The 26,615-nt window shown below is 38.7% G+C and overlaps 1 protein-coding gene across 10 annotated transcripts in view; it reads right to left on the bottom strand.

Annotated features, from left to right (window-relative positions):
• DCUN1D2 (defective in cullin neddylation 1 domain containing 2) overlaps window positions 1-26,615 on the bottom strand; it is a 54,820-nt gene that overhangs the window by 6,488 nt on the left and 21,717 nt on the right. For 6 of the 10 annotated variants that reach the window (XM_010593600.3, XM_023552673.2, XM_023552675.2 and 3 more), the window contains 2 exons: window positions 5,904-5,986; window positions 3,444-3,540 (listed from right to left, as the gene is read on the bottom strand). In XM_010593600.3, the coding sequence (XP_010591902.1) occupies window positions 3,444-3,540; window positions 5,904-5,986 (180 nt within the window). The other 4 variants (XM_023552674.2, XM_023552678.2, XM_010593601.3 and 1 more) reach the window with 2 other exon arrangements.

The following is a 26,615-nucleotide window of genomic DNA, read 5'->3' as shown; positions in this document are numbered from 1 at the left end:
CCTATGTCATTTAATATTTTGCCCCTAGAATCCTTCAATATTACAACTCAAGGGTTGAATTTTTCTTCAGTTCTTCTTGTTTGAGAATGTTGAGTGTCTTAGTCATCTAGTACTGTGTATAACACAAATACCACTATTTATTCTCTTACAATCTAGTGGGCTACAAGTGCAAATTCAGGGCGTCAGCTCCAGGGGAAGGCTTTCTTTCTCTGTCAGCTCTGAAGGAAGGTCCTTGTCATCAATCTTCCCCTGGTCGAGGACCTTCTCTGCACTGGGACCTTGGGTGCAAAGGATGCACTCTGCTCCCAGTGCTGCTTTCTTGGGGTTCCCATGTCTCTCTGCTCCTTTCTTTTATATCTCAAAACAGATTGGCTTAATCTTGTAGATTTCACTGATACAACTGCCACTAATCCATCTTATTACATCACAGTGATAGGATTTACAATACATAGGGAAAATACACAGATGACAAAATGGTAGACAATCATACGATACTGAGAGTCACGACCTAGCGAAGCTGACAGATATTTTTGGGACACAATTCAGTCCATGACACTGAGCATGTTCTCCCCTTTTGGTTTTCTAACTCCAGGCTTTGCACATTTCATTATGATACATTACTTTGTCTTCTCAAGCTGCACTTTGAAATCTTCTTGTGTTTAGCTTTTACTTCATCATTTCTTCCTCTCACTTTAGCTACTTTACATTCAAGAGCAAGTTTCAAAGTCTCTTCTGAAATCCATTTTGGCCTTTTCCTTCTTTTCCTGTCTTTTTAATGGCCCTTTGCTATCTTCATGTATGATATCCTTGATGTCGTCCCACAACTTGTCTGGTCTTTGGTCGTTAGTGTTCAGTGTATCAAACCTATTGCTGAGATGGTCTCTGAATTCAGGTGGGATATATTCAAGGTCATACTTTGGCTCTCATGGAGTTGTTTTAATTTTCTTCAGCTTCAACCTGAACCTGCATATGAGCAATTGATTGTTCTTCTTTGTTTCCAACTTTTACATTCTAATCACCAGTAACTATCAATGTATCTTGATTGCATGTTTGATCAATTTCAGATTGTGGGAGCTGGGAAAAATCTTCAGTTTCTTCATCGTTGGCATCAGTGGCTGGTGCATAAATGTGAGTAATAGTCGAATTAACTGGTCTTCCTTGTAGGCATACAGATATTATCCTATCACTGACAGCACTGTACTTCAGGACGGATCTTGAAAATGTTCTTTTTGACAATAAATATGACACTGTTGCTCTTCAGTCTGTCCATTTCAGCTCACTAACGCCTAGGATATCGATCTTTATGCATTCCATTTCATTTTTGGTGACTTCCCATTTTCCTAGGTTTATGCTCTGTACATTAGCCATCCTAGGCAGAATGAAATGGTATTTCACTGTGGTTTTGCTTTGCATCTCCCTGATGGCTAATGATGCTGAGCATCTTTTCATGTGTTTGGTGGCCATTTGAATATTGCTTTTGCTGAAATGTCATTTCAAGTCCTTTGCTCATTTTACGATTAGATTGTCTCTTTGTTGTTGTCAAAAGTTTTATATATGTTCTGGTTATTAGATTCTTATCAGATACATAGTTTCTGAAGATATTCTCCTAGTCGGTAGCCTGTCTTTTCACTTTTTTGGAAACGTCTTTTGATGAACAAAAGTTTTTAATTTTTATGAGGTCCATTTATCTATTTTGTGTTTTGTTGTTTGTGCTTTTGTTATTATATCAGACAATCCATTGTTAAAAAATGTGTGCCTAATAGCATTGCCCCTACATTTTCTTCGAATAATTTTATGGCTTTAGTTTCCACATTTAGGTTTTTTTTTTTTTTTAATTGTACTTTTGGTGAAAGTTACCACATTCAGGTTCCTAATCCATTTTGAATTTGTTTTTGTGTATGGTGTGAGGCATAGATTCTGTTTAGTTTTTCTGCATGTGGAAATCCAGTTTCCCAACTCCATTTATTGAAGAGACCCTTCTTTCCCCATCTAATGGACTTTACATTCTTGTCAAAAATCAGTTGACCACAGATGTGTGGGTTTATTTCTAGACTCTCAAATATATTCCACTGGTCTACCTGTCTATTGTTATACCAGTAACAGGCTGTTTTGATTACTGTAGTTGTGTATGTTTTAAAATCAGGAAGTATGAGCCCTCCTATTTTGTTCTCTTTTAATGTTGCTTTAGCTATTCGGGGCCTCTTGCCATTAAGTTGAAGATTGGTTTTGTCGCTTTTGTAAAGAAGGCTATTGGAATTTTGATTAAGATTGTGTTGACACTATAGATCACTTTGGGTACCACTGACATCTTAACAATATTAAGTCTTCCAATCCATGAACGTGGAACATCTTTCCATTTATGGAAGTCATCTTTAATCTCTTTTGACAGCGCTACCTTACATTTTTCGCCATCTTTTTATGTAGATGTGGCTTATCTCACCAAGTATTGGGTGAGCTCTTGAAAACAGAGCACTTATGTCTATATTCAAATATTCATTCAGTCATTTGACAAACATTTATTAAGTGCCCATTTTGTACTAGGTAAAAAAAAAAAAAAATTCTTTTTTTTGCTAAGTGCTGAAGATACAAAAGAGGAACAGGCTAAGATCCCTGAGGAGCTTATATAATGCAGTGAGGAAGACAGATATGTAAACCATTAATTACAAAGGAAGGTGATAAGTGCTGAGCTGAAGAATCTATACTTCCTAGAACAAAAAAGAGTGAGTGATTAGTTCTGCTAAGGGTGCAGGGAGGTGGGCAGGAGAAGACACACTGGAAAGGATATTACAGAGAAGGTCACATCTTAGATGATAGGCAGTGAGAAAGCAGACGATGTGGGTGGGGAGCCTGGAGGATGACACCTTCCTCCCAGAGACTATTTCTTTCCTAATGTAGCAGAGTGCCTAACACATAGGAGGCATTCAAATGTCCTCTGATTTAGTGTTTTGAAATATTTTGGGAGGAGGAAACTACAAAATATATAATTACATTTATGTAAATAAACATGTAGAATGTCCAAATAAGATTAAATAGCATAGCTAAATAACTGACCTAAGGACTCAAATGGTATTGGTTATTTGGGAGCAGTAGTTTCCAAATACCTATCTAGTTCTATAGTTCTGCCACAGGAGTCCCTGCATGTCATTTCTGAAATGCTTTGGTTTAAATGCCTATCGTCTTGATTTAAACTAAGTATGAAGCCCTGTGTTTCTTTCCTGGGGTTTACAGAAAATACTAATGAAGTGAGTATGATTTTTTTTTTTTTTTCAGTGATAGGGACACTGCACAAGCAAGTGGTAGGGCCAGGAGTCAAACTGGAGTTGGTCTGATTTCAGTGCCTATACTCTTAATCACTATCCTACCCTCTAAAGGCAGGAAATGTTAACATTTTTATCAGAATTAAGAATTTTTAGCAATCATCCAAAATACTATAACTTCAGTACCTTCTTCATCGTAGTTAGACATATCATCTGCAATCATATTTCCGAAATCTAGTAGAAGGTTCCAAGTGTCCCTTGGGATTGATCTTTTGTGGTGTTCCTATTACATAAAAGATTAAAAAGAACCACAAGATTTAAGATACAAAGCGTGGCTCTCAAATATTCTAGCTGGTTCTTTTCATTACACAACCTGATGAGGAACAAGTGCAGTGACGGAATCATTAAAACTTAAAAGTAAAGACAGTGCTTTGGATAAACTGGCTACAACGCCAGTGAGCAAATATAGAAACCAGGCTTATTTAAAAACAAAATAAAACAATTTATAAAGCTTTATAAATTGGATTTATAAGGCTAACCCTGTAGATTTTGTAACATGCAGATGGCCTATTCTTGGGTTATACGCCTAAAATTTTGGTTACAGACCCCAGGGAAGGAGTGAAAAGACTCATGGGCACAAGACTATTAACTTCTGAATATTTTTAAGAGATATAATATAGCATATAATTTAATGAGATAAACAGTTTAAATGAGCATTCCTCTATTGCATTATCGACAACATTTTAAGTAACACTAAACCAAACCAAAACTGTTACTGTCCAGTCGACTCCAACTCATGGCGACACCATGTGTTTCTGAGTATAATAGTGCATAGGGTTTTTAACGGCTGTAATCTTACGGAAGTAGATTGTCAGGCCTTTCTTCTGTGGTGTCACTGGGTGGATTCGAACTGCCAGACTTTAGGTCAGCAGTTGAGCGCAAACATTTGCATCACCCAAGGACCTTCTAAATAATGCTAGCGATTACAAACAGCGCTTACACTTAAGAAGTTTGCTCTGTTTTAAGCGATTTACTTGTATTAATTATCAAATCTTCCCCGCAACCCCATGAGGCAGTACTATTACCAGCTCTATTTTCCAGATGAGGAAACCAAGGCACGGGAAAGTTAAATAACTTGCCCAAGGCCATAAAACCAGTAAGTGCTGAAGCAAAGTAACGTTATCTATTATTATTAAATCCATCTAGGCATTCTTACTCTACTTACGGGTTTATGCTGTGTGAAGTGCCTTATTTTACTTTAAGGAAAGCTTCCTACTGAGACAGGGCCCAGCATTACTGTGGTCTGCTTCAAGCTACCAGCACCAACTGATTCTTAAAGAGGCCAAATAAGCCCTTTTTCCTTCTAACATTGTAAAATACACTTTAAAAATGGTATCAGATTATAAACACACACACAGTGGTGTTTCCACTGGACAATGGAATACAATCCATAGTTCTGGAACCAGCAGCAACTTTTAGAAAAAAGTGTGACTCTGGTACTTGCTTCAAGGATTCTAAGTTTCTCAGAGAAAGTATCGAATTAATCAGTTTAGGGACTTCAGAGGAAACAATAAATTAATAGTTGGCTGAAGTTTGAAGCAGATCATCTAGAACCCCGACTTAGAAAGTCTCATATGGTTGCCACCAACCACTAGAGCCAGATCAAACTTGAAGCCTCGCTGCTGTGGTATACCAGAATATGGTAAAGCTGTGTGGTAATTTCTTGGGTATCTAATAAATTCTGCATAGGACTTCACACTACCACTCTTCTGTCAGTTTGTCATATTGCAGTGGCTTGTCTGGAAGCTATGCCACCGGTATTTCAAATCCCAGGAGGGTCACCCATATTGGACAGGTTTCAGTGGAGCTTCCAGACTAAGAGAGACTAGAAAAAAAGGCCTGGCAATCTACTTCTGAAAAGAGCTGTTGTCATTAGCTGCTGTTGAGTTGGCTCTGACTCATGGTGGCGGATGAGACTGTTGTGATTCACAGGGTTTTCACTGGCTCATTTTCAGAAGTAGCTCACTAGGCCTTTCTTCCTAGTACGCCTTAGTCTGGAAGTTCCGCTGAAGCCTGTTCAGCATCACAGCAACACGCAAGCCTCCACTGACAGACGGGTGGTGGCTGCACGTGAGGTGAAAAGTAGCCAGTGAGAACCTCACATATCACAGAATATTGTCTAAGACTTCAGCTCGCTTACTTTGGATCATTGCCAGGAGGGACCGATCACAGGAGGAGGACATCGCGTTTGGTAAAGTGGAGGGCCAGCGAAGGCAAGGAAACCCTTAATGAGATGGACTGACACAATGGTTGCAACAATGGACTAGAACATGCCAACCATCACGAAGATGGTGCAGGACTGGGCAACGTTTTATGTTACACATGGGGTCTTCGCCAGGAGTCAGCTGACTCAACAGCAACTCAAAACAACAGGACTTTACAGTTTACCCAATGTTTTCATATGTAATACTTTAAACTTAGTTTCTTCAGGATGGAGAAGGATAATATTCTGGTGTATCTGCTGGGGAAGAGGGAGTTGCCAGGAAATTAGATAACTTCTTCTAGAAGAAGAGCCAACCTTAGTTGTAATCTGCTGATTTCACCTTCACACTGAGCATACCCACCAAGAAGCAGGAGTATACTTACCAACAAAAATTTGTTCCAAAGATCTAAGAACTTAAACCTTCCAGATAATACTAAATTCCAATATGCAACAGCCATTTCTAAATCTGGCAAAAAGAGAAGAAGAGTTAATAAATAAATCCAAACTTCTTTTCCCATTGTACAAAAAAATGACTACTTTTTAGCACAATGATTTTTACTTGATCAACAGAATTTGGCTATCTTACCCAAGAGTAATATGAGTGCTATTTTCACAGAAGTGTTCCTGATAATTGTATGTAATTTAATTTTATAAATGTGAGAAAACTTCTTTTAAAAAGGATTTGTATATTAAGGTATTTGGACATGTAAATAATTACTCTAACAGTTTTGAAGACTCATTTTCATACATACTAAGCTTTCTTTAAACCTGAACTGATCTTGATACTATTAATTTATATAATTTGTTTTATAAAATAGAATACTGCCCTTTCTAAACAATGAACTAGAAGTTAAACAACTTCTTCAGAAAGGAAGGGGGATGTTGCTTTCCAGATAGACCTGCGTTGTCATTGTAAGAATTAAAATAGAATCTGACTCAAAAGTGAAGACAGAAATTACATAAGCACTACCAGGATCGTGAATTTCTGAACACATAATCAAAACAAATACGCGAACATAGGGAAATGCATTTTTTGCTGATAAAAGGATATTTAAATCTGTATTACTCAATGCCTTGACTTTTTCCTCGACCAAAGACAGTATATGATTATTTCAGTTTCTATATAAATCTACAGGATTTAGGATTCAAACTGAAGACCATGTACACCTTAATGGAGTATTAAAGCTGAGGGTTAGAACTGCAGTAGAATATTATCCCCAATTCTTAATCTTTTGGAATACTGCCTCATTGTCTGCTCCCTGGAAGTTTTCCATCTATTTCTTTTTATATAACTGACATGGCAAGTAAATAAAGGGCCTGAGAAGTTTATTTTTTAAATTGACAACCTATAATCATGTGGAATAGTGCTCAATAAAAGAACTATATTGAAATAATTTTCTAATTACATTTTCTGCATGTATGTCAGATAAACCAATGTGAAAAGCAGATGAATAAATATATTAAGGTAAAAGATCAGGTAAGTTTAAATGCAAGATACCCAACTAAACAATTCTCAAAATATTTTCATTTAGATTTTGTTTGGTCCCAGCTGGGGGCGAAAAAAAAAAAAACTATTAAAGTTGGAGCTCTAACATGAGATTTCCAGGGTCAATCATTACTAAAACTTGATAAGCAAAAGAGATATATATGAGTAATAATTCTAAATAAACTGCTTATATTCTCTACATATTTAAAGGGTCCATTACAGCCTTCCTCAACCTTAAATACTTGAAGTCTTAATCGGAAAGAAATAATCAGAAAGTTTTAAGTAACATATAGTTTGGAATTGGAGCCCTGGTGGCAAAGTGGTTATGTGCTCAGCTAACCAAAAGGTCAGTGGTTTGAACCTACCAGCTGCTCCAAGGGAGAGAGATGTGGCAGTCTGCTTCCATAAAGATTTACAGACTTGGAAACCTGATGGGGCAGTTCTACTCTGTCCTGTAGGGTTGCTATGAGTCAGAATTGACTTGACAATGGGTTTTGGGTTTTACAGTTTGTAACAACTCTCTAAACCTTACCTATGAGACCCATAATATAATGCTAAGTAGATGGTTAGTCTTTTCCTGCTTATCAGTCTATATCCTATCACTTAAAAAGAACATTATTTGAAATCTACATTCAATTCATCTTAATGACAGAAAGCATGTTGAGAAATGGAGGTTAACCTGGGTAGAAAAAAAAATAAAGTCTTATAAAAAAAATCTTATGTCATGTATTTAATATATTTTTGGTCCTAGTAACCTTTCTTACTAAAGTCCCCTGGTTTCTATGCATACATTTTTAGTACTTAATATTACCTATGTGAAAATGTATAGTACTGTCCTAATAGATTTAGCCATTTGCAAAATAATAAAAAGAACAACCCTCCAAAGAACTGAACTTGAGAACCAAAATCAGGACGAAAAGAACAATAGTTATTCAAAAACCAAAAACTTGTTGCTGTTGAGTTGATTTCTACTCAAAGCGACCCTATAAGACAGAGTAGAACTGCCCCATGGCGTTTCCAAGGAGTGCCTGGATTCGAACTGCCGGCCTTTTGGTTAGTAGCCATAGCACACAACCACTACGCCACTAGGGTTTCCAATAGCTACTCAGTGGCTATAAAAAGAATCTTTATAGTAGGTATTCTCTTTCCAAAAACCTCTTGAAAAATTTTATCTCCCGAGTAAAAAAACTATTGTTTAGAAGAAGGCATTACTACTATTTAAATTTTATGCTTGCAGGGCTCCATTTAGGATTAGATCAAGAAGATGTTCCCTTTGTCAAGAAAGGATCTTAGGGCAGATAAAAAAAAAATTAAAAATTAGTTAATTATCATGACACTTTACTCATTCAAAAATCAAAATTTCTTTGGTGAGTAGCCTCTTGGGTCTTAAAAGCCTGTGAGCAGCCATCTAGTATACTCCACTGGTCTCACCCCTTTGGGAACAAGGAAGAATGAAGAAAACTAAAGATACAAGGGAAAGATTAGTCCAAAGGACTAATGGACCACAGCCTCCACCAGACTGAGTCCAGCACAACTAGATGGTGCCTGGCTACCACCACTGACTGCTCTGACAGGGATCACAATAGAGGGTTTTGGACAGAGCTGGAGAAAAATGTAGAACAAAATGCTAACTCACACACACAAAAAAACAGACTTGCTGGTCCGACACAGACTGGAGAAACCCTGAGAGTATGGCCCCTGGATATCCTTTCAGCTCAGTAATGAAGTCACTCCTGAGGTTCACCGTTCAGCCAAAGATTAGACAGGCCCATAGAACAAAACGAGACTAAAGGGGCACACCAGCTCAGGGGCAAGCACTAGAAGGCAGGAGGGAACAGGAAAGCTGGTAATAGGGAACCCAAGGTTGAGAAGGGAGAGTGCTGACATGTCATGGGGTTGTTAACCAATGTCATAAAACAATATGTGTACTGTTTATTGAGAAACTAGTTTGTTCTGTAAGTCTTCATCTAAGGTACAATAAAAAAATTTAAAATAAATTAAAAAAAAAATAAAACTTTCTCAAATTCTGACTCCAGGTTCTGGACAGCATGAAACTATGCTGTTTTTTTTTTTTTTTTACATTAAAGCAAATAGTCAAATAGTTTTAATTATTTTCTTTATTAGGTTGACCATTAGTTAAGTACAAGGTAAAGAATCATTTGTATATAAAAGTAATACAGTACATATCATCTTAACACACATAAACACATATACAAACATGAAGGAAATAAAGGATAAATCTCTGTAAGTCTGTTCTAATGCCATCCCGCCACTGCTCTCCATGCTTTTTTCCTAAGGCTTTTGCTGTAGTTGTATCACACTGGATCAATCAGAAGACAGACCATGTAATTTACCTTGGAAATTGTAAAATCAATGTCTCTGTTTTTGGTCTGTAGTCATATAACTGTTCTCCCAGCTGTTTTTCCCTTTCTTTCATTCTTTTAAAGCCCTCAAACAGCTTTCCAAAACAGTGTGTACACTATTTGAAATTTTCAAGTAATCCAATTATTTGATCAAATAATCTAATAATTTTCCTGAAGAGGCTATTCTAATACAGTTTCATATTTAAGACATTCAAAGAAAGGAAAAGAAGAGACAAGGATTTCATATCCAGCACAACTAACTAACATACAAGGACTCAGGGAATATTGTTGCCATGAGCACTTCCTGGAGAATTCACTAGAGAATAAGTTTCAAACAACCAAAATAACCGGAGAGATGTCAACCTGAGGACTAATGATGAGCATTAGTTACGGGTAGAACTGAGACTAAATGACTGTTAAAGGGAGAGAGGTGAGAAAGTAATAGTCCTATGCTCAGACGACGTAGATACAGTCAGACTTTTTTTAAAAGCAGGAATAGAACATGTAACATTTTTTAAAATTCTTAGTAATTACATTAGTGGAGATAGTATTAGTAGTATTATTCTAAGTCTGTGGTGTGTATAATATGCAATAAAGTAAATGAATAATTATGTGACCTACTAATTCTATCATCACCTGTATCCTTGAGGACCAGGATTCTTAGTGTAGAAAACAGAAGGTACGGTTGTAATACAAAAAAGCTTAATGTCTGAAAACTTTGAGCTCACAATGATAGTTAAAAAAAAAAAAAAAAACTGATCATCTTCAAATGATAGACAACCAAGGCATTAGCTTGAAAGCTGGTTACTAAAGGCAAAGAATCAAGCCTTCATCCAGACTTTTCTACATGAACCGAGTGGATAATCAAATACTAGAAGAGGAGAAGCAGGAGAAACGACAGAATATCATCATTTTGCAATTCTTAACGCACTAGTGAATCTAGGAACTGAGCAGCAATAGCTGCTAACATCACAAAAGGAAAGACAACCCACATTATATGTCTTCTGATGAAAGACACAGCAAGCACCACCTGTAGTCTTGCCCAAAGGAGAAAACGTGAGTCTCAGCAAGCCTTTGGATTCAGCTGCCAACTGATACAGAGAAGAAAGAACACGCTGAACTAAATCATGAATATTACTGAATATGACAACCAGCAAAATCCAGGCTGAGGAAAATTACAACAAGCCAAATGTCCCAGGTTCTACAACAGATAAATTATAGAAAAAGAAAGGGACAGAGTGTAACCTGTAGATAAAAAGAGACTAAAAAGAATACTTCAATTAAAAAAAAATCTCTAGTGTCTAGAGATTGCCCTTGTGAGTGATAAAGCTATAACGAAACAGAAGAAAGTTATTACTATAAAAATCAGTAGAATGGCTCCTCTTGAGGCTGGGGTGTTGGGATTGAAATGGGGTGTGTGGAGGGGCTTCTGAGGAGGCTGACAAACTTCCATTCTGGACCTGGGTGGTAGTTACAAGGTACCCACCTTGTAATAATGCACATACATTTGTTTTTGTGTAGTTTTCTGTAGAGGAAGTCCCCTGGTTATGAACACGAACACCCGGCATACTGGCAACTCGTACCTGCCCTTTGATGTTATGTAAACTTGCCCTCACTTTGAAACCCCTACACACAACAAATTCTTGATCACAGTCAGCTTCACCTGCAGCACGTGCAGCTTTTAAATCACTGAAAACGCTAAGTAAGAACTGCATGCACCTGTTCCGACTTACCTACAAAATTGACTTAAAGACACAGCAAGGAATGACTCTCACATAACCCAGGGACTGCCTGTATTTGAGTTTTATAATTAAAAAAGAAAAAAAAAAAAAAAGCTTTTGAGATAGAAGTTGTTGGCCACCTACTACTTTAGTCCACTTGCAGTTCTATCTGTTCTTTTTTGTGTCCTTTCTTCAAATCTACTCTTTGTAAGCCTTGGATTTTTCTAATAGCCTCTTCTTCTTATTGACCTCTTTACACACGCATACAAAAAATCTTCCTGAAATAACTCGTAGCCAAATTCCTCTCTCACATGTACTTTTTAAAGTTCAATTCCAAGTATTTTTTTACTAGGTAGATATTCTTTCCTGAATGAATTTTTTCTATCATATAGCATGACAATTCATAGCCAGTACCAAAAAAACCAAACCTGTTGCTGTCTAGTCAATTCTGACTTATAGCGACCCTAAAGGACAGAGTAGAACGGCCCCACGTGGTTTCCAAGGAGTGGCTAGTGGATTCAAAGTGCAGACCTTTTGCTTAGCAGCCAAACTCTTAACCACTGTGCCACCAGGGCTCCTCATAGCCAGTAGGTACCCTGTGAGTATCAATGATATGGACTTTGGGTTTATATAAAATAACAGACAGTTAACCAATGTAAAAGGAATGATTAAATTAGAAAAATCACCATTTGGCATTTGTAATAGTTAATAACTGATTCAGCCAAAAAAAAAAAAATCATCAATGGTTGTCAAAAGCAGAGTATAGAAGTTCGATGAGCAACAGGATTTACACAGTCTCTAAGTATCTTCCCACAGATACTTTTTACTAGGGTACAAATAATAACTTTGTCGAAGAAATCAGATAGACAGACACCACCTTAATCAAATGATCAAAGCTAACATCACCAGCATGATGGTTGAAGCTGTGTGTCAACTTGGCTGGGCCATGATCCTCAGTGGTCTGGCAACTTTATAATTACATAATCACTTCCATAATGAGATGTGATACAATGTGATCACCTCCATGATGAGATCTGTTGTGAGCGGCCAATCAGTTGAAAGGTGTTTCCTTGGGGGTGTGGCCTGCATCCAACATGTGGAGTTTCTGGCAAGAATCACTGGCTTCTGCTTGCTCTGGATCCTGTGGCTAGCTCCTCTTCATCTGACCTCCAGTTCTTGGGACCTGAGCTAGCAGCTTACATGCTGTCTTATCTGCCAATAGTGGGATCCATCAGCCTCTACAGCCTGTGAGCCAGAGGCCTCCTATCTGACCTTCTGATCTTGCATTTGCCAGCATTTGCAGCTATGTGAGTCAGGAGAAGTCTCCAGCCTGACCCATGAACTTCAGACTTTTTAGATTCTAATCTCCTGAGCCATTTCCTCTATAAAAATCTGTCTATATATGCTTACATGCTGCACTGGTTTTGCTTCTCTAAAGAACCCAGCCTAAGACAACCAGTAACTGGACAGACATCAGATGTCCCTGATATGATCTCACTGTGGTATTCCTGCTAAAAATGTCTCACTCATACCTAATCCTGAGGAACCAAACCAAATCAAACCCACTGCAGTCAGTGATTCATAGTGACCCCATAGGGTTTCCAGAGCTGTAAATCTCTACAGAAGCAGACTGCAACATCTTTTTCCCTCAGGGCCACTGTTGGATTTGAACCACCAACCTTCTGGTTAGAAGTCAGGCACCTTAATCCCAAGAAAACATCAGGTAAATCCAAATTGAGGGACAGGCTATAAAATCAAGGCCTCTGTTCTTTAAAAATGTCACAGTCATGAAAGATAAAAACCGAGGAGCTGTAACAGGTTAAAGAAGATTAAAGAAACATGAAAACTAAATGCAACACATGATTCTAAATTGGATCATGGATCAGAATTTTTCTTAATCTTCCCTTTTGCTATAGAAGACATTATTGGGACAACTGATGAGAGCTAAATAAGTTGCAGATTTGATTTAGTTTTATCAGTGTTAACTTTCTGAATTTGATCATTGTACCTGGATTGCGGTTCTGTAAGAGACTGAAGTATTCAGGGGTAAAGGGGCTTCACGGCTCCAACTCTCAAATGGCCCAGAAAACAAGATTATGTGTGTATATGTAAACAAATCTGTTCGGGGCTCTTCATCATTTCTACCATTCGTTTTAACTGCTCTACATTCAAAAGCAAGTTTCAGAGACCCCTCTGACAACCATTTTGGTCTTTTCTTTCTTTCCTGACTTTTTAACGACCTTTTGCTTTCTTCATGTATGATGTCCTTGGTGTCTTCCCACTACTCTCCTGGTCTTCAGTCATTAGTGTTCCATGCGTTAAATCTATTCCTGAGATGGTCTCTAAATTCAGGTGGGATGTGTTCGAGATTGTGCTTTGGCTCTCCTGGACTTGCTTTGATTTTATTCAGCTTCAGCTGGAACTTGTGCATGAGCAATTAATGGTCTGTTCCACTGCCGGCCCCTGCTTTTGTTTTTTTTTTTTTGACTGATATTGAACAACTCCATCGTCTCTTTGCACATATGTAGTCAATCTGATTCCTGTGCAACCCATCTGGCAAGTCCACGTGTACAGCTGTTGATTGTGCTGTTGAAAAAAAAAGTATTTCCAATAAATAAGTCATTGGTCTTGCAGAATTTTATCCTGTGATTACCAGCATTATTTCTATCACCAAGTCCGTAGATTCCAACTACTGATCCTTCTTTGTTGTTTCCAACTTCTGTATTCTACCTTTTGCTATCTAGTCAATTCCGACTTGAGACGATCCTAAAGGCCAGAGTAGAACTGCCCAATAGGGTTTCCAAGGCTGTAAATCACAGCACAGATTGCCACACTTTTCTCCTGTGTTGCATGCCAATCACAATTATCAATTCATCTTGATTGCATGTTTGAGTAATTTCAGACTGCAGCAGGTTGTAAAAATCTTCAATTTTATCTTTAGCATTAGTGATTTGTGCACATATTTGTACATATATGGATATTAACCTACCACTGGCAGTACTGTACTTTAGGACAGATCTCAAAATGTTCTTTTTAAAGATGAACGCAATGTTGTTCTTCAACACTCCCGGCATAGTAGACCATATGAATGATTCAAAATCGCAAATACCAGTCAACTGCGGCTCACGAATGCCTTAGTAAAGTAGAAGGTCAGCGAAAAAGAGGAAGATTCTCAGAGAGAGAAACGGACACAACGGGCTCAAGCATAACAACGATTATGAGGATGGCGCAGGATCGGGCTGTGTTTCGTTCTGCAGTACACAGGGTCGCTATGAGCCTGAACCAACTCAATTGCATCTAACAATGACAATGCCTAGGATATCAATCTTCAAGCACTCACTGTATTTCATTTTTGATGACTTCCAATTCTCTTTGATTCATACTTCATACATTCCACATTCTGATTACTAATGGAGTTTGCAGCTGTTACTTCTCATTTTGAGCCATGCATCAATAGTAAATAAAGGTTCCAAAGCTTTATTCCATCCATGTCATTAAGATCAACTCTATTTTGAGAAGCCAGCTCTTAACCAGTCATATTCTGAGTAACTTTCAACCTGAGGGGCTCAACTCCCACTATTTCAAACAATGTTCTGCTGTGATCCATAAGGTTTTCATTGGCTTATTTTTAGAAGATTGCCAGGCCTTCTCCCTTGTCTGTCTTAGTCTGGAAGTTCCACTGAAACCTGTTCACCATGGGTAATTGTGCTGGTATCTGAAATACTGGTGGTATCACTCCCAGCATCATAAGAACACACAAGTCACCACAGTACAACAGAACGACAGATAGGTGATAGCTTTCAAAGGGTGGCTTGAGAAAACAAGGTAAAGCATTAAGATGAGAGGTGCAAAGACCTGGAGTTAGAAAACCAAAAGGGAAGAACATGATCAGCATTTCTCAAGCTGAAAGAACTGAAGTGAAAATTCAAACTTCGAGTTGCATTACAAAAGGATTCTATGGGGGAAAAATTGAATGATGCAGGTAGCATCAAAAGAAGATGGAATGAATTACACAGAGCCCCTGTACCAAAAAGAACTGGCTGATGTTCAATCGTTTCAGGAGGCAGCATATGATCCATAACTGTTGGTACTGAAGAAAGAAGTTCAAGCTGCACTGAAGGCACTGTGGAAAAACAATGTTCAGGGAGTTGAGAGAATACCAATTGAGATGCTTCAATAAACGGATGCAATGCTGGAAGCACCCATTTGTCTATGTCGAGAAATTTGGAAGACAACTATTTGTCCAACTGACTGGAAGAGATCCATATCTGTGCCCAAAGGCAATCGAACAAAATGAAAAAATTATCAAACGATACCATTAATATCACATGCTAGCAAAATTCTGCTGAAGATTATTTAAAAACAACTCAGTCATACATCAATAGGGAATTTCTAGAAGTTCAAGCCAGATTCAGAAGAGGATACGGGCGAGGCGGAGCCAACATGGTGCTATAGACAGAAGCACCATGCCATCCCTCCACAGCAAAGGCCTGAAAAACCAAGTAAACAGAGACAAACAACAATCCTGGAACCCTAAGTGTTAAATGAAGAGATAAAGAACTCAACCAACCACCAAATAAGAAACTGACAGAGAACAGAGAGCGAGGAGAGTTGTGATAGGAGGTCCCCTATCAGCTAATGCAGCACAGGTCCACCTGCTGGAGATCGGCAGACAGGGAGGATAGGAAAGCAGATTCATGGAGCTCCCAGCAGAAGACAGAGCACCCGGTAACCAGTGAGACATGCTTTCCCATCCCCCACTTTGCCTCCCCCTGATCAACCATTACCGTGTCCTGGCTGACTGATAACGCAGCTTCCCGGTGGGGAGATTCCCGGCTTCCCAGAGGACTGATTCATGCCTTCCTGGTGGGCCGATTCGCTGCTTCCTGGCAGGTCAATCTGGGGCTTCCCAGAAGGCAGATTCACTGTTTCCTGACAGGCCAACCCACAGCTTCTTGGCAGGCCATTTCCCACCTTTCTGGAGGGTCAATCTGCTGCTTCTTGATGGGCCAATCTGCAGCTTCTCAGCGGGATAATTCCCGTCTTCCCAGAGGGCCAATTTGCTACTTCCCAGCAGGCCAATTCAGGAACTCCTGGTGGGCCGATTTGCTGCTTCCCAGTGGGTCAATTCTCGGCTTCTTTGAGGGCTGGTTCCCAGCATCCGGAGGGCTGATTCACTGCTTCCTGGTGGGCCAACCCGAAGCTTCTCAGCAGGCTGATTCTTGGTTTGCCGGACAGCTGATCTGCTGCTTCTCAGCAGGCCCTGACTGCAGCATAGAAGGGAGCACTTCCGTGCCACGTGGATTCGCGCCACACACACTGGTTGGCTTCTTCACTGCCATTTCTTTGTTGTTGGTGTTGCTCTTTTCGGCCTCTTTTGGTTCCTTCCCTGCCTCTTACCTCCTCCTCCTATCTCTCAAACACCTGACACCGTGTGCCACCTCTGCTCCTTCTTGACAAGCTATGAAGTGCTGCTCAGCTGGAGAACAGCTTCTGCAGTCCGTGCTACCACACTGGTGGGATCCCTGGGGACTTTTTTTTTTTTACTCTTTTTTTCCTTTTTCCTTTTCTTCAGTTCTTGGTTTCTCATCTCTTTCTACTTACCTTCTTTTCCTGTCTCCTAAACACCTGGAGCTGTGTATCCTCACCCCTTCTAGCCGGGTTGTACTGTGAGGCTCAGGAGCCACTTCCCCAGTCTGCGCAGCCACACTGGTGGGATCCCTGTGGGCATTTATATTATTATTTTTTTTCCTTTTTGTTTTTCTTCATTTCTCAGCTTCTTGTCTCTACACTCCAATAGCAGGCTTCCTCAGCACTTTTTTTTTTTTGCTCCTGTTTTGTCTCTCCTTTTCCATACCCAACCTAGCTCCACACATCAGAACTTTGCCCTCCCCCCCCCCTCCTGCTATCTGTACTGTGTGCTGAACATTATACTCCCAAGCAGCACAGGCACGGCCTCCTGGAACCTGCTCTGCACTGACCCTGGGCTCACCTTTTTGGCCCCAGTATGTGCCTCAAAAAACCCTTCCCAGCCCTTCCTCTTCTGCTGGACCTGCCCTGCTGCACCATAGGTGAGCGACTGGCCCTGACCATTTGATAAGGAGGTAAAAAATATCATGTCCATAGATGAGCAAACAACAAAGATGCACAGCCCACCTGCTCAGACATAACCAAATAAAACAAAAAATTGGGATGAAACAAACAAATCTACAATTGATAAACAAAGAAAGCAACTACTGAATGTCCTGAAGATAGTAGACAATATCAAAACATATTCAAAAAAAACAGAACAGAATGGTTCCAGTAGGCATCCAAAATAAAACACCAGATGACTTTCCAGTAGAAGAAAAGGCAGTAGAACTAGCTGATAGAGAATTCAAATCTCTAATATTCAGAGCTATCCATGAGTTGAAGCAAAAAGCAGACAAAAATGAGGAAAAAATAGACAAATTCATAGGAAAAGCATACCAAAAAATGAAAGAATTCAGGAAATTAATACAGGAACAAAATGCCAAAATAAATTCACAACCAGAAATCATTAAAAAAAAGATTAGAAATCCAAAAGATAACCTAGTTCTCAGCAATGGACAGTGTCATAGAAGGGCTGAGGAACAAGTCTGAAACAATGGAAGACAGGATCAGAGAAACTGAAGACAAACACTTGGATACAACTTTGAGGAAAAATCAGAACAAAGAAAAATGAAGAAATGCTGAGAATTATGTGGTATATGATAAAAAAGCAAAAATCTGCAAGTGATCAGAGTTCCATAACAGGGAGAGAATATGGAAAACACAGAGAGGATCACTGAAGAACTGCTGACAGAAAACTTCCCTAATATCATGAATGATGAAAAGCTGACGGTCCAAGAAGCTCAATGAACCCCATATAGGATAGACCCCAAAAGAAAATCTCCAAGGCATATCATAATCACACTCACTAAAACAAAAGACAAAGAATCCTGAGAACGGCTCTAGAAAGACGAAAAATCACATACAGAGGAGTAACAGACTAAGCTCTGATTACTTGGCAGAAACCATGCAGGCAAAAAGGCAATGAGATATATGAAACCTTCAAAGAAAAAAACTGACAACCAAGAGTAATATATCCTGCAAAACTCTCGTTCAAATATGATGGTAAAATTAGGATATTTCCAGATAAACAGAAATTAAGGGAATATGTAAAAACCAAACTTATAAGAACTGCTAAAGAGAGTCCTTTGGTTTGAGAACAAACAACATCAAACAACAGCCTGAATCTAGGACACAAGATCGCATCAGCCAGATACGAACCTAGGAAATGAACTCTCAAGGACTATCCCAAACCAAAAGATTTACAACAGGGAACCAGAGAGGTTAATCTGCAAATGATAACAATGTCAGAACAATAAAAGAGGGAATAAACGGCATAGGTATAGAACTTTCTAATGGAGAGGAAGGCAAGGCAATATCAAGTAATAACAGACTGGGTCAAACCTAGGAGGATAAGGGTAAACTTCAAGGCAACCACAAAGAAAGTTAACAAACCCACTGATCAAAAGAAGAAAAACAAAGTCTCAGTAAAAACAAAATATAAAAAAGAAAAAAAAACCCACAAATGAAAGGAATTCAGCACAGGAGAGTGAGAGAAATGAAGAAATTGTCAGCATCAAAAAACAACAACAAAAAAACAGCACTACAAAATGACATCAATAAACTCAAGCCTATCAATAATTATACTGAATGTAAACGGCCTACATGCACCCACTAAGAGAGAGTGACAGGATGGAAAAAAAAAAAAAAAAGGATCCATCAATATGCTGTCTACAAGAAACACACCTTAGAAACAAGGACATTATTTTATTAAAAATCAAAGGATGGAAAAAATGTTATCAAGCAAACAGCCCGCAAAAAAGAGTAGGACAGGCAACACTAATCTCAGATAAAATAGACATTAAAACAAAATCCACCATAAAAGACAAAGGGCACTATATCACAATTAAAGGGATGATCCAGCTTGAAGACACAACCATAATCAATATTTACACCCCCAATGACAGGGCTCCAAAATACATAACACAAACTTTAATAGCGGAGACTTCAACACACCACTCTCAGTAAAGGGCAGAACATGTAGAAAGAAACTCATCAAAGATACAGAAGAGCTAAAGGCCACAATCAGCCCACTTGAACTCAAAGACATATATAAAACACTCCACCCATCAGCTGCAAAGTACACATTCTTTTCCAAAGCACATGGAATGTTCTCCAGAATAGACAACACCTTAGGACACAAAGCAAACCTCAACAAAATCCAGAATGTTGAGATAACAAAAAGAGTCTTCTCTGATCACAATGCCATCAAAGAAGAAATTAACAACAGAAAGAGCAAGGGAAAAAAATCAATTATATGGAAACTAAATAACACCCTGTTTAAAAACCACTGGGTAATAAAAGAAATCAAAGATGGAATAAAAAAATTCTGAGAATCAAATGAGAACGAAAACACATCATACCCAAAGCTTGGGACACAGCAAAGGCAGTACTCAGAGGTCAATTTATATCAACAGATGCACACATCAAAAAAGAAAGGGACAAAATCAAAGCATTAGCTATCCAACTCAAACAAAGAGAGAGCAGCAAAAGAAGCCTACAGCCATCAGAAGAAAGGAAATAATAAAGATCAGAGCAGAAATAAATGAAATAGAGAATAGAAAAACAATAGAATCAACAAAATCAAAAGTTGGTTCTTTGAAAGGATCAACAAACCACTAGCCAAACTGACAAAAGAAAAACGGAAGAGGACGCAAATAACCCAAATAAGAAATGAAATGGGGGACATTACAACAGACCCAACTGAAATAAAAAGGATCATAACAGAGTATTATAAAAAACTATAACAAATTTGAAAACCTAGAGGAAATGGATAAATTTCTAGAAACACTATCCACCCAAGCTATCACGAATTGACGTCAAAAATCTGAACAGACCCATAACAAGAGAAGAGATTGAAAGGGTAATAAAAAAAAACTCCAAACAAAAAAAAGCCCTGGCCCAGGTGGTTTCACTGGAGAATTCTACCAAACATTCAGAGAAGAGCTTACACCAGTACTCTAATTATTTCAGAATATAGAAAAGGAAGGGATACTTCCAAATTCATTCTATGAAGCCAGCATAATCCTGGTATCAAAACCAGGCAAAGGCACCACAAAAAAAGAAAATTACAGGCCAATATCTGTCATGAATATAGACACAAAGATTATCAACAAAATTCTAGCCAACAGAATGCAGCATCATATCAAAAAAAAAAATACACCGAGACCATGTAGGATTTATATCAGGTGTGCAAGGATGGTTCAAAATTAGAAAAGCAATCAACGTAATCCACCACATAAAGAATCACATGATCATCTCAATCGACGCAGAAATGGCATTTGACAAAGTCCAACACCCGTTCCTGATTAAAAAAAACTCTCAATAAAATAGATACAGAAGGGAAATTCTTCAACGTAATAAAGAGCATCTATACAAAACCAACAGCCATCTCACGCCCACAAAAAAACAGAAAATAACAAATGTTGGAGAGGCTTTGGGGAGACTGGAACTCTTATGCACTGCTGGTAGGAATACAAAATGGTACAACCATTTTGGAAAACAACATGGTGCTTCCTTAGAAAGCTACGAACAGAAACGCCATGTGATCCAGCAATCCTATTCCTAGGAATATATCCTAGAGAAATGAGAGCCGTCACACAAACAGATACATGCACACCCATGTTCACTGCAGCATTGTTCACAATAGCAAAAAGATGGAAGCAACTTAGATGTCCATCAACAGATGAATGCGTAAACAAACTATGGTAGGTATACACAATGGTATACTATGCAACAATAAAGAACAATGATGTATCTGTGAAGCATCTTGCAACATGGATGAATGTGGAGGGTGTTATGCTGAGTGAAATAAGTCAATCACAAAAGGACAAATATCATATGAGACCACCGTTATAAAAACTCATGAAAAGGTTTACACACAAAAAGAAACAATCTTTGATGGTTAGGAGGGAGGGGAGGGGTGGAGGGTGGAAAAACACTAAAGAGACAACAGATAAGTGGTAACTTCGGTGAAGGATCAGACAGTACACAATACTGGGGAAGCCAGGACAACTTGTCCAGGTTAAGGTCATAGGAGCTCCATGGACAAATCCAAAGTCCCTGAAGGACTGAATTACTGGGCTGAGGGCTGTGGGGACCATGGTCTCGGGGAACATCTAGCTCAACTGGCATAACATGGTTTATAAAGAAAATGTTCTACATTCTACTTTGGTGAGTAGTGTCTGGGGTCTTGAAAGCCCATGAGCAGCCATCTAAGATACTCCACTGGTCTCACCCCTTTGGGAGCAAGGGAAAATGAAGAAAACTAAAGACGCAAGGGAAATATTAGTCCAACGGACTAACAGACCACAACTACCATGGCCTCCACCAGTCTGAGTCCAGTATAACTAGATGGTGCCTGGTGACTACCACTGATAGCTCTGACGGGGATCATAATAGAGGGTTCCAGACAAAGCTGAGAAAAATGTAGAACAAAATTCTAACTCAAAAAGAAAGACCAGACTTGCTGGCCTGACAGAGACTGGAGAAACCCTGAGAGTATGGCCCCTGGACACCCTTCTAGCTCAGTAATGAAGTCACTCCTGAGGTTCACCTTTTATCCAAAGATTTGACAGACCCATAGGAAGAAACGAGACTAAAGGGGCACACCAGCCCAGGGGCAAGGACTAAAAGGTAGGAGGGTACAGGAAAGCTGGTAATAGGGAACCCAAGGTCTATAAGGGAGATCACTGACATGTCATGGGGTTGTTAACCAATGTTATAAAACAATATGTGTACTACCTGTTAAATGAGAAGCTAGTTTGTTCTGTAAACCTTCATCTAAAGTATAATAAATAAAAAAAAAAGAAGAGGAGGATGTGGAATAAGTGCAGTCATTGCTGATGTCTGATGGATTGTGGCCAAAAGTAGAAGATACCAGAAAGACGTTACCAGTTACCTTCGAGAAGTTCTGACTCATGGTGACCCCACGTATATCAGAGAACTGTGCTCCACAGGGTTTTCAATGGCTGATTTTTTGAAAGTAAATTGCCAGGCCTTTCCTTGGAGGTGCCTCTGGTTGGTCTTGAACCTCCAACCTTTCTGTCAGCAGCTGAGTGCGTTAACCATATACACCGCTCAGAGACTCCCAGAAGATGTTTACTTGTGTTTTATTGACTACGTGAAGGTATTCAACTGGGGATCATATTACAGATAACATTACAAAGGATGGGAATTCCAGAAACACTTAATTGTGTTCATGTGGAACCTGTACTCAGATCAAGAACAGAACAAGGGGATACTGCATGGTTCCAAATTGGAAAAGGTGTGGGACAGGATTGTATCCTTTCATCTTACTTATTCAGTCTGTCTGTGGAACAAATTATCAGAGAAGCTGGACTATATGAAGAAGAACATGGCATCAGGACTGCAGGAAGATTCATTAACAATCTGCAATACGCAGATGACAAAACCTTGTTTGTTGAAAATGAAGATGAATTGAAGCGCTTACTGATAAAGGCCAAAGACCACAGACTTCAGATGTATGGATTACATCTGAACATGAAGAAAACAAAAATCTGCACACTGACCAATAAACAACACCATGATAAACGAAGAAAGTGAGGTTGCCAATGATTTTACTCTATTGGATCAATAATTAATGTCCATGGAAGCAGCAGTTGAGAAATCAAATGACATACTGCACTGCGCAAATATGCTGCCAAAGACCTCTCTGAAGTTTTAAAATGCAAAGATGTCACTTTGAGGACTTAGGTCCATCTGACCCAAGCCATGGTTGCTTGTCAATTGTCTCATATGCAGCTGAAAGCCAGACAATAAAAAAGGAAGACAGAAGAACTGAGGCATTTGAATTGTGGTGCTGGTGAAGAGTACCTGAACATACCGTGGACTACCAGAAGAATGAACAAACCAATCTTAGAAAAAATACAACAAGAATGCTCCTCAAAAGCAAGGATGGAGAGACTTTGGCTTGCTTACTCTTGACATGTCATCAGGAAAGACCAATCACTAGAAAAGGACATCTTGTCTGGAAATCACAGCCTTGCCAATTTGACACATATTTTTGGGGGGACGCATTTCAATCCACGACACACTCATAGAACATAATGATTTTGGAAATGATTTTAAAGCTAAATTATCAGCCTACAGAATTTATGGAACTTGTGCGCTTGTACCTCAGAACCCATCTTATGAAACTCATTTAGAGCTCTGAGGGAAATAAATCCAAATGAGAGAAGAAAAGCAAACAGTACTAGAAGCCCATCTCCCTATTTTCTGTTCCCACTACTGATAGTGACAACTCCCCTCCCTGAGAGGAGCTCAGAGCTGGGACAAGAAGTCAGAAGGCAGAACTTCCACAGCTGCCAAAAGAATAAGTAACAGGTGGGCAGAGAGCATAATAATTATAAAATGTACATTTACCATAAGGACCACTTGTTTTAACCTCTGCTCTCTGTGCATGAAGCATCTTATGTAACCTCTTTACTACCTCGTACACAGAAATCCCTCAGTGGGAAATGATCTCATATTTATCAGTGCATATATTCAGGCCTTCAGAATATATCCTAGTCTCTGGTTCCTTTATGCTTGACTTTTTGAACTTCAAAACTTACAAGATTAAGTAAGTAAAACAATTTGAAGTAAATTGGTCCATAGCATCTTGACTGATGATTAAGAAAAAAAAAAAAAGAGGTGCACTCTCAAGGGCTAAATATCACATCATCATGAAATCCAGCAAACTAGTCACACAAACAATTGAAGAGGCAGAACTTAAATGTTTGCGGAACACCTATGAGGAAATATGTGCGATAAAAAGAATTGTAAAAATAAATGTCTGTCCTCAAGGAGCCTAAAATCTATAGTTAATGTGCTTTACGGATACACTAAAACACAATGAAATGACTTACGCAAAGGAAATTTACGTACATTTTTTATTTGTTCTCCTCCTAAATATCAACTCGCCAAGTTTCTCATGAGTTTACCTGGAAATAAACCCTACATAACACAGTATAATCATTTACTTCTTATACCTCCATGTGAACAAAGCTCATCTCTATGTCAATGTTAAGTGACAGGCAAGTTATTTAACCATTCTATGCTTCAGTTACTTAACTAAACACGAACTACAATGTTGTTTGGTTTGCCACCTTCTGGGGTGTCACAAGATCTAATAACATTTTATAGATTTTTTTTTATTCTTCTTCAACATAATTAAAATATAAAATACCACTTATAATTTAATATAAACCAGGGACTGGCAAACCAAGGCCTCTAACCGAATATGGTACAGCAGGTGATTTAGAAAGGTACCACAGAGCTGGCCTAAAACACGACCAAGTTCCTGGCACACCCCTAACCTCTACCATCTGTCCCTCTTCCCTCTTTCGTAGATTCTTCTCCTCTCTCGTTTGTCTTCTACACGTCTTCTAGTGTCTAGCCTATGTTTCATTTTCGCCTTCAACTGGCAGTCACCCAATCTTTGCTACAGTATTAGTAAACGATAGTTAAGTAAAAGAATGGAGGTATAATATTTAAAACTAAGAATCAGGAATGAGCTTGAAAGTGTAGGCAGGGTGGCTGGGTCTATGGAGTGCAGCTAGAGGGTTTTTGGTGGTAGGGAAGTATGAAAGCCAAGAGTCTACCTTGTCACGATGAAAACAAAGTTTACGGAGATATTATCTTCATGATAGCACTATACACTAGCCAATGTAATACTCAAAACAACCTTATGAAGTAGGTGCTATTTCACCAAAAGAAACTAATGAAAGATTAAATACCCTAACCAAAATTACACGATCTACTAATCTGCCAAGATTCAAATCCTGGTACTCTGGTTTACAGTCTGTGCCTTAAACACTGTGTAACACTATCCTTACCCAGGATACATTGCAGCAGCTTTCTGAAAGAACCAATAAAGTTTTTCTTGTCAAAACACAGGAGTAAAAAAGTCATAGCACATCACTTTTAGATGGCTCCTAACCTTGATATGGAGCCCTGGCAGTGCAGTGGTTAAGAGCTCGATTGCTAACCAAAAGGTTGGCAGTTTGAATTCACCAGCTGCTCCTTGGAAACCCTATAGGAGTCTCCTACTCTGTCCTATACGGTCTCTAGGAGTCGGAACTGACTCAATGGCAACAGGTTTGGTTTTGGAACCTTGATAAAACCAGATGAATAAACACTACATGAGAAAATCACTCTTCTTTTCATGTCAATGATTGTTGTGTTTTTAAAATTTAGATAAAAGCTACCTGTACTGAAATATAGCTATGAATGTTTAAGGAAGTTTTAAAATTGTACCTTTCTTTCTTTTTTGCTAAAAAATATATATATGCATATATATATATATTTTTTTTTTAGCAAAAATATATATTGAAACAAATAAAATGATACATACAGATAAAATGGCAGGATATAGGTATAATAGAGGTAGAATGAGAAAATACCTTTTGGTCCAGCGACAGGATAAAAGATGTATACTAGGATGTTCTGAGAACATCAACACAGCTGGACGAACAGGCTAGAAAGGTAGAGGAAAAGTCCACAGAAGGAAAGCAGTACCAAGACAAGCACAGAGGACTCCAGGACCCTATGTGTCGGGCCTTCTCATAAACAAAAAATAAGCCCTGAAGCGTGATGGATGATGCCAGGAAAGACCCGATTCTTACTTTTAATTATTAGAGTTTTTGCTAAAAGTGTTTAAATGGACAATAATATTGAATAATCTGATACTGTGTTGATGCTAGTACCCCCCAATCTCTCATTCTCTAGGAAACTTTGACCTGTATGTAAGGTAGCCCACCAGGGAGGCAGTATAATATATAGAGAAGTAGGGGGAGGGGTGTCTAACATATTACAGGATATGATAAGAGATTCTGAGTTAGACAGCTCTATGGTCACAGATTCAAAATCCTGCCATCACATTCTAGATGCACGCCTTAGATAAGCCATCTAATACCTCAGCTTTCTTATTTATCGAATGGGGATAAGGTTGCATGTGGATTAGATGACAACTGCTAATGAAGGCACTAGGCTGTTACATAACAGACACTTAATATATGCCGGTTTCCATCCTTCTTTCCCAGGAACAAGGTAAAAGATAAAAGCAACCACCTATGAAGAACAAATAACCAGACTGAGTGTCACAAGGCTAGAGCTTGACACCTAAGTGGCAGAGATAACATGGAGGGACCAGGATATCCAAGAGCTGAGGTAGGAAAGTCGGGGTGAGATGTTATTATCCTGCTTTAATTTTATCCCTCACTAAGTGTCACCATAAGAATTGCTGTTATTTTTTTTTCAATTTACTAAGCATTTTAATTTTCACAAAAATAAACGCTCATAAATCCCAACTATTTACTTGCAATAAGAAAATTGGAATTATCTGAAAATCTCAGTTTAACAAGGGCTCTGTTACCAATGCTTGAGAGTCTTCTT

This window comes from Loxodonta africana, chromosome 15, assembly GCF_030014295.1.
Source record: "Loxodonta africana isolate mLoxAfr1 chromosome 15, mLoxAfr1.hap2, whole genome shotgun sequence".
NCBI classification, from domain to species: Eukaryota; Metazoa; Chordata; class Mammalia; order Proboscidea; family Elephantidae; genus Loxodonta; species Loxodonta africana.
Note: the sequence above shows the minus strand (reverse complement) of the source record. Positions and strands in the feature narration are given on the sequence as shown.